The sequence below is a fragment of the Ranitomeya imitator genome, chromosome 1 (genome assembly GCF_032444005.1).
Source record: "Ranitomeya imitator isolate aRanImi1 chromosome 1, aRanImi1.pri, whole genome shotgun sequence".
Classification (NCBI taxonomy): Eukaryota; Metazoa; Chordata; class Amphibia; order Anura; family Dendrobatidae; genus Ranitomeya; species Ranitomeya imitator.
In genome coordinates, this window is record NC_091282.1 from 577598891 (window position 1) to 577608835 (window position 9945).

The 9945-nt window shown below is 41.4% G+C and overlaps 1 protein-coding gene across 1 annotated transcript; it reads left to right on the forward strand.

The window, feature by feature from the left end:
* The first annotated feature begins 1152 nt into the window (after positions 1–1152).
* On the forward strand, positions 1153–4285 carry LOC138680101 (myeloblastin-like). Its single transcript, XM_069767850.1, has 5 exons — positions 1153–1298; positions 1656–1809; positions 2587–2728; positions 3112–3345; positions 4000–4285. The coding sequence occupies exons 1-5, from the start codon at positions 1217–1219 to the stop codon at positions 4147–4149; spliced, it is 762 nt and encodes a 253-aa protein (XP_069623951.1). The 5' UTR covers positions 1153–1216; the 3' UTR covers positions 4150–4285.
* Positions 4286–9945: the final 5660 nt, after the last annotated feature.

Below are 9945 nucleotides of genomic sequence, written 5' to 3' on the forward strand. Positions count from 1 at the left end.
GAGAAGTGGAAGAAGACGTTATTATCGATTATTATGTCTAACAGAGTCCCTTAGTATAAAGTGTTCTCACTTATGTATAGCACAGTCCCTTAGCTTTGTCACCTTAAAAGGAGGGGGGCCCAGACACATTTCCTGCACAGGAGCCCCAGGCTGTCTGTGTCCGCCCCTGCCCACATCCCTTCCCTTGGTGAACTCATACGGGGTCTAATTGTAGGATGTGCTAGGAATTATGGCTCCCCAACATTCATGCTAACTATGCGCTGGAGATCCCAGGCTGGCGATATCATGGTCATGTTTTCTATCACGGTTTTACCGTTATGTTCGTACCTTTTCTATCACGTCAAAACTATATCTCCCTTAAATATCAGATCAATGCATTTCCAATATTCATCACTGACCACGGGCTCCAGAATGTCTGCGATCAGTACTTTGAAAAGAGGAACTTTATCACTTCTGAATATGGGAATCCTAGCCTTGGTGTCTGGTTCTCAGGGCAGATCTTGTGTTGTAATCAACTGGTAACTGCAGGAGGTTCTACTTCAATGAAGGTTGAAGTATCCGCTCTCTCTCACTTCCCCAGATCTATTTAGTTTCTCACTTCCCCAGTTACAATTAATCCCATGTGTTTAATGTGAGGGGGATGTGTCACCTCTCTGGGATGTCTTTATGGATTTTAATTAGGATTGAAGAACTAGATTTATGTGTAATACTCATGCAATATGAGAAAACAGTTCAGAAGTCGGAGGCTTGGTTAGAATTACTGAAATCATGTGACATCCAATTAGTATTGTTTCAGGTACTGCTGACTACAGAGTGACTCATTTATTCCCAAAATTCAATAGGCAACTGTACCTACAGCCCATCGTGCAAGTGGGCTCTCTATACGTGGGTGTAATATCAGATGGTAGAATACACCCGCATGAACAGTGAATAGTTTCAGTGTTGAAGCTGCATGGCAATATTTTATTTATATGATTGTTATATATTTTACACAGTTTTCTTCACAATGTACAGTAACATTTGTCTTATTTCTCAACTATAGATGTTATAAAGCTGTTGCCAACTTTGCACAGTCACACTGGTTTTCACATGTTTCTAATTCCTTATTTCCTTTGACCTGTACAGTTACTGATTTCTCAACGTAGTTTAGTAATAGCAGTTAGTTGTGTAAACTGAACCGTTATCGGGCAATTATAAAGGTGCAAAACCTGTAAGAATGATGAACTTGATTCCCATCAGCAACATGGACCATCGTCTCATCATTCTAGTAGCACTCTGGGTCGGTCAGATAGATGGAGGTGAGTACTAGATGCATAAAACAGGTTACAAGTTATTGACTTTACAAATTTCCGAGTCTATCTGAGTCTATGCATTTTTTGTATTGTTTTTGCATGCTATCTAAAGTTGACACCACTGCTTACTAGAGAAAGAGCTGACATGGCGATAATATGGGTCTACATTACAACACATGAAATTTATTATGTAAAAGGGTAGGAGAAAGACCGTTCATTATTATTACTTTTTAACAGTTCTTAGTACCTTTAGTACCTAAGGATTATCTATCTTTGAAGGACTGATTATAACAATGTAATTTCAAAAGAGTTTTTACATTTTGACAATTTTTTATATATTTTTTATGTTTATGTTTTGCTCAGGAATTTTCCGTACTGAAATTGTTGGGGGCAGAGAGGCTGTTCCCAACTCTCATCCTTACATTGCCTCTCTTCAGCTAAGACGTCAGCACTTCTGTGGAGGATCCCTCATTGCCCAGCAGTTTTTAATGACAGCTGCACATTGCTTATCAGACATGTAAGTATCTTGTCTATAAGGTAATTATTACTGTATGTATGCAAAGGGCTATGATCAGGGTAGTACAGGCAAGATACCTATGGGATTCAATGGTTCATTTGGAGAACAAGAGACCTCTTTAGCTAAGACCAATCCTTCGTCCTGCAGTAACTTTCTGTCCAATGATCATATTGATTCTTCCTCTGAGCTCTCCATGATCTAGTGCTCATCGTAGCTCAAATTCCCACTACATATCAATAAAGGGAATCTGTCTGAAAACAGCATGCTGTAGGGGTTAAACAAAGATTTCAGGAATGCCTCTCTTATCAAGCTCTGTGCTGTTGTGTATTTGCAATGATTGTTTTAGCACCAGGAGCTTATCATTGCTGGACACAGGAGCACATGCCTGGCAGTCTGACCCACCTCCTCCTGTGATAAGCAGCTCACTGTCTATGGACTTTGTACAGGAAGAGCCTGGGGTGGGTGGTAGTAGCTTTCTCAGCTCTGCTGCATTGCTAAATCTAAAAACTGATTGAGTCAGAAACACTGCACCCAGTAAACTAAGCGATACATCATTGGATTCAGGGTCTCTTTGTCTACATCATGACACTCTCATATGAGGTACCAAAAACCTGCTGATCGATTCCCTTTAATAGATGAGTGTGAGTCACCATAACTAATTAGCACAATAGCCAAACCATAGCCAAACTAATAGAATATAATTTTATATATATATATATATATATATATATATATATACTGTATATGCATATTGTATTTTTCCCTTTTATCATTCAGAAACCCAAGAGAAGTGGTTGTGGTATTGGGGGCTCATTCTCTAAGTAGCAACGAAGCCTCCAGACAAACATTTAGAATATCTAGAGTGTTCGAAAACGGCTTCAACCCAGAGACACTTGAAAATGATATCCTTATTTTACAGGTGAGATGACAGCAATGTTCACATGAGACATCATTTAGTAGGCTTAGGCTGGCCATTTCCACTATATGGCTGTCAGCCAAGTGAGCTGACATTTTCATACAAAGGAGTTCTCATTTAGCTGAGAACTTATATGTTCTCTATGAGAAAGCCACTGATTAACACATTGGCTGCCGTCTTATCTCTGGAAGAACAATGTGAACTGTAGTCCTAAATAGAACATGTGTGATCTACATATTCCCCAACCATCAGAAGGTTGACACTCTCATACACATTAGACTGTTGTCAGTGGTTTTGGCCAACAATAGTCTAAAGTGTGTGAGGGCCTTAACAATTCTCCCACATATTAACTGATGAAATTGTTTTCTGGTTGTGTCTTGATGCAGCTTGATAGGAGAGTAACTCTGAACTCAAGAGTTAATTTGATTGAACTACCACGAGTCAATGAGACAGTTCCTGCTGGGACCCAGTGTATTACTTCAGGATGGGGGCGATTGGGAACGCAGGCAAGGATTCCAGACCGTCTTCAGGAGCTCAGTGTCACAGTGACTGGCAGCGATTTGTGTCGTCCCAACAACATATGCACTGGAGTATTCATGCGTCAGGCTGGCATATGTTTTGTAAGTAATGCAACACAAGTGGATGATAAGTGGAATATGAACTATTGACCCTCCTCTAAAAATCGACCAGTCAGTCAAAGTTCATTAGTGATCAAAATCTTAGGAGGCAGTTATAGGGTACACATATATATATTTCATAGCTTTGTATATATAGTGTCATAATTATAGGTGGAGCAGAGCTTCCCGTCAGACAATGGCTGTGATGTCACTGGCACCCAACAACTTATAATGGGGTTCAAAGTCTCATGAATTTAATAAAAAAATAGTGATGCTATATACAGTAGGTATAATTTTATTTTTTTATAAAAACAGGCAGTATAATGATGGTAGCATGGTGCACAACCTTAGGCTATGGGGTGAATAAAATAGGACTATAATTAACTGGGTATTTTGGTTTAAACGAATTGTCATATTTTATATTTGTCCCCAATTGAAAATGCAGCCAGAAGGGATATCAATAAAGTGACAGAGAAGCCCTGCTGGAAGGTATTATTACATGAGCAAAAATGTGTACCTCTGTAAATACGTATGGTACCCGATGAAATTTCTAATCTTGCTTCATACAGAACTAAACATCATTTGTTTGCAATGAGTGAAATTAAAGTTGCAAGAATATAAATAAAATAGGTCCAAATAAAACCATTTGTTTTCCAGGGCGACTCTGGGGGACCTCTCGTATGCAATGGGGTGATTCAAGGAATTTCTTCTTTCATAATCCAGAGTTGTGGAAGTGGCGTAGCTCCTGATTTCTTCTCAAGGGTTGCACTTTTCCGAGACTTCATTGATCGTTCCATCAGTAGTTGACATTGCAGAGCAGTCTTCTTTTCCTGATACAATATTGAAAATGAAACCATTGCCTTTTACTACTTTCCAGTTGGCTCAATTACAATGTGATCCTGATGAAAATGTGAGAAATAAACATACATGATATAAAACTGTAGGTTTCTGTTGCATTGTTGTTTTGTTGTTTCTTTTATCAATCTGTAAGTGAATATTTCACACAGTAATGTCTAATTTCCTTAAAGGTTTATCTTGTGCGCATTCGACCACATGCATTCTATAAAGAAATGGTTTACTGACCAGCAATTAAAATATGATTCCTACCATCGTTGTTTCAAGGGTGGTGCCTAGGTGAAGCCCACTTTTAGTCAATTTAGGTTGTTGCTACATGTGGCTTGTTCTTCCATAACTGGTGCAAACTTGCATCAAAAATGCAAGACGTGGTTAGAAATTTTGCGTGAAAATAGTGGAAAATCTAGTGGAGTCTCCTTGTATAAATGATTGTCTTTTACTACAACAATCAAATCTGTTACAAATCTGTTACCCCATGGTCACTGAGAAAACCTATGATGCTATCAGATAAACAAATCTAGGTAAGAGGATATAATGGGAAGCAGGTGCGGCATCACATAGAAAATGACTGCAATCATGTTATTAGGCATGTTTTATCTGTAACATTATTCTTGGTGTTTTGTCACTTTAAAGACTATAAAAACATTTGGGGACATTTTAACATAAACGGAAACTATCAGAATGCAAGATTTTTGTGCTTTAAATGTTTTTTTTTATATTTTTGGCAAAGTTTTTTTTTCTTTTCTACATGACAAACTGTATTAAAGGAAATCTGTTGGCAGGATTTCATCTCCCAAACAATTGATATATACATTAAAAAACAAAGACAGAAACATAATGATTGAATACCCTGCAGTAAATAAATAAACAGCAATAGTCTATGAAAATAATATAGGTTACTTAGTTAACATGCTTTTTATCAAACAAATGCAAAAGCCATCCCACCACTTCATATTGACCCTTATTGGGACTGCCCTAACTCTAATATTAACCCCTTCATGACCTTGGGATTTTTCGTTTTTCCGTGTTCGTTTTTCACTCCCCTCCTTCCCAGAGCCATAACTTTTTTATTTTTCCGTCAATTTGGCCATGTGAGGGCTTATTTTTTGCGGGACGAGTTGTACTTTTGAACAACATCATTGGTTTTAGCATGTCGTGTACTAGGAAACAGGAAAACAATTCCAAGTGCGGTGAAATTGCAAAAAAAGTGCAATCCCACATTGGTTTTTTGTTTGGCTTTTTTGCTAGGTTCACTAAATGCTAAAAATGACCTGCCATTATGATTCTCCAGGTCAGTACGAGTTCATAGACACCTAATATGACTAGGTTATTTTTTATCTAAGTGGTGAAAAAAAATTCCAAACTTTGCTAAAAAAAAAAAAAAAACTTGCGCCATTTTCCGATACTCGTAGCGTCTCCATTTTTCGTGATCTGGGGTCGGTTGCGGGCTTATTTTTTGCGTGCCGAGATGATGTTTTGAATGATAGCATTTTGGTGCGGATATGTTCTTTTGATCGCCCGGTATTGCATTTTAATGCAATGTCACGGTGACCTAAAAAACGTAATTCTGGCGTTTCAAATTTTTTTCTCACCACGCCGTTTAGCGATCAGGTTAATGCTTTTTTTAACTTGATAGATCGGGCGATTCTGAGTGCGGCGATACCAAATATGTGTAGATTTGATTTTTTTTTTTATTGATTTATTTTGATTGGGGCGAAAGGGGGGTGATTTAAACTTTTATATTTTTTTTTATTTTTTTCACATTTTTTTAAACTTTTTATTTTTACTTTTGCCATGCTTCAATAGCCTCCATGGGAGGCTAGAAGCAGGCACAACTCGATCGCCTCTGCTACATAGCAGCGATCTGCTGATCGCTGCTATGTAGCAGAAATGGAGGTGTGCTGTGAGCGCCGACCACAGGGTGGCGCTCACAGCCACCGGTGATCAGTAACCATAGAGGTCTCTTGGACCTCTATGGTTACCATCCTGACGCATCGTCGACCCCCGATCATGTGACGGGGGTCGGCGATGACGTCATTTCCGGAAGCGGTAGTTAAATGCCCCTGTTTGCGTTTGACAGCGGCATTTAACTAGTTAATAGGTGCGGGCAGATCGCGATTCTGCCCGCACCTATTATGGGCACATGTCAGCTGTTCAACACAGCTGACATGTCCCGGCTTTGATGCGGGCTCACCGCGGAGCCCTGCATCAAAGCAGGGGATCTGACCTCGGACGTACTATCCAGTCCAAGGTCAGAAAGGGGTTAATAACCTTACCATTTGTCATGTGACATGCATGTGGATAAGGGATGAGAAGAACTGGACCCATCTAGTAGACACTAGACAATAGGAAACCACCTCAATATAATGTCCATCTCAGAGAAAAGGCACGCCACACCCTTATATGCACATGGTGCCAACAGACTGAAAAAACCCCAAAAGTATGAACTTGGATATAAACTGGTGTGCATGCAGCATATAAGCGCATGTTCACACTGGTAACCGAACAGAAAAAAGACAGAAACATAATGATTGAATACTCTGCAGTAAATAAATAAATAGCAATAGTGAACGAAAGTAGCATAGGGTACTTAGTTAACATGTTTTTTTATTAAAAAAAAATGCAAATGCCATCCCACCACTTCACGGTGACCCTACTTGGGACCATCCTAATATAGGGTACTTAGTTAACATGTTTCTGTCTTTGCTTTTTCTGTTCAGTGTGAACGTGCGCTTACACGCTGCATGCATGCTGGGTTTCAAAGGCAAGTCCAGCAGTATCATCCTATGGCCAGTACACCCCACAGATACTGAGAAATCAGCTTTTGAATTGATGTGTAAATGAAATTGCAGACTTAGGGTACCGTCACACAGTGGCACTTTGATCACTAGGACGGCACGATCCGTGACGTTCCAGCGACATCGTTACGATCTCGCTGTGTCTGACACGCTACTGCGATCAGGGACCCCGCTGAGAATCGTACGTCGTAGCAGATCGTTTGAAACTTTATTTCGTCGCTGGATCTCCCACTGACATCGCTGAATCGGCGTGTGTGACGCCGATTCAGCGATGTCTTCACTGGTAACCAGGGTAAACATCGGGTTACTAAGCGCAGGGCCGCGCTTAGTAACCCGATGTTTACCCTGGTTACCAGCGTAAACATAAAAAAAACAAACACTACATACTTACCCTCCGTGTCTGTCCTCCGGCGCTGTGCTTCTCTGCACTGGCTGTGAGCGCCGGCCAGACGGAAAGCACAGCGGTGACGTCACCGCTCTGCTTTACGGCTGACCGGCGCTGACAGTGCAGAGGAAAGCAGAGCGCCGGAGGACAGACACGTAAGGTAAGTATGTAGTGTTTGTTTTTTTTACGTTTACGCTGGTAACCAGGGTAAACATCGGGTTACTAAGTGCGGCCCAGCGCTTAGTAACCCGATGTTTACCCTGGTTACCAGGGGACTTTGGGATCGTTGGTCGCTGGAGAGCTGTCTGTGTGACAGCTCTCCAGCGACCACACAGCGACGAAACAGCAACGCTGCAGCGATCGGCAACGTTGTCGTATCGCTGCAGCGTCGTTTCAGTGTGACGGTACCCTTAGAGCCTTTGTCTCCTGCTCTATTTCCCACCAATATCCACATATTCCTGCTTCACTGTGTTAGGTGTTGAGTTCCCACCGCTGTACAGGGGGAATCTCGAACCATCTCCGCTGCGGTCTCTCATTCTCCACTGACAGGTTAGATTAGAGTAGATATATACACATAGAATGGGTATATATACATATATATATGTCAAAGAGACACCTATATATATGTATTTATATTTAATGCAGCGCCAGATAGCTTAAAAGCCGGTAATTCAATTGCCGGCTTTTGCTATCTCCTTCACAAACCCGACATGATATGACACATGGTTTACATACAGTAAACCATCTCATATCCCCTTTATTTTTGCATATTCCACACTTCTAATGTTAGTAGTGCGTATGTGCAAAATTAGGGCGCTCTAGCTATTAAATTTAAGGGTTAAATCGCAATTTTCTCCGCCAGAGTGGTAAAGCCAGTGACTGAGGGCAGATATTAATAGCCTGGAGAGGGTCCATGGTTATTGGCCCCCTCTGGCTGAAAACATCTGCCCCCAGCCACCCCAGAAAAGGCACATCTGGAAGATGCGCCTATTCTGGCACTTGGCCACTCTCTTCCCATTCCCGTGTAGCGGTGGGATATGGGGTAATGAAGGGTTAATGTCACCTTGCTATTGTAAGGTGACATTAAGCCAGATTAATAATGGAGAGGCGTCAATTATGACACCTATCCATTATTAATCCAATAGTATGAAATAGTTAATAAAACACACACACACATTATTACAAAGTCTTTTAATGAAATAAAGACACAGGTTGTTGTAATATTTTATTAGACTCTTAATCCACCTGAAGACCCTCATTCTGTAAACAAGGAAAAATAAAAAATCAACAATATACCATACCTTCCGATGATCAGTCTCGTTCCACGCTGTAAATCCATCTGAAGGGGTTAACTAATTTTACACCCAAGAGCTCTGCTAATGCAGCTGTGCTCATGGCTGTAAAACCCCGGGGAATGAATGGAATGTAGGTCAATGACCTGTAGTTACCTTCAGTCACGGTGATGCACCCTCTGCTGGATGTCCTCATATGAACTCGAGCATGGGAAAATATTCTGAAAAGTTCCCAGGCTCTAGTTCATATGAGGACATCCAGGCTATTAATATCTGCCCTCAGTCACTGGCTTTACCACTTTACCACGTACTATATTGCTCAGCCACGTACTATATTGCCCAGCCACATACTATATTGCCCAGTCACGTAGTATATTGGCCAGCCACGTATTATATTGCCCAGCTACGTAGAATATTACCCAGCCACGTACTATATTGCCCAGCCACGTAGTATATTGCCCAGCCACGTAGTATATTGCCCAGTCACGTAGTATATTGCCCAGCCACGTAGTATATTGCCCAGCCACGTAGTATATTGCCCAGTCACGTAGTATATTGACCAGTCACGTAGTATATTGCCCAGTCATGTAGTATATTGCACAGCCACGTAATATACAGCACAGAGCCACGTAGTATATTGCCCAGCCACGTAGTATATTGCACAGCGAAGTAGTATATTGCACAGCGAGGCAGTATACAGCACAGAGCCACGTAGTATATTGCCCAGTCACTTAGTATACAGCACAGACACGTAGTATATTGCCCAGCCAGGTAGTAAATTGCCCAGTATGTAACAGGTTAAAAAACAAAAAAGAAACATACTCACCATCCGAAGAGCCCGTTTTTGTTCCGGCGCTTGTGTTCGGTGTCCGGTTCCAGGATTGGTATGAGCGCAGGACCTTCCATGACGTAGCGGTCACATGACCGTGACGTCGCGGTCACATGACCGTGATATCATGGAAGGTCCTTCTCCCATAGCATCTTTAGAAGCGGAACCTGCCGCTTGCAGTGCCGAGGAGAGGAGGCGACGGCGGAAGGTGAGAATAAGGTTTATTTTTTATTATTATTGTTATTTTTAACATTAGATTGTTTTACTATTGATGCTGCATACGCAGCATCAATAGTAAAAAGTTGGGGACACACAGGGTTAATAGCGGCGGTAACGGAGTGCGTTACCCGCGGCATAACACGGTCCGTTACCGCCGGCATTAATCCTGTGTTAGCGGTGACCGGAGGGGAGTATGCGGGCGACAGGCACTGACTGCGGTGTTAT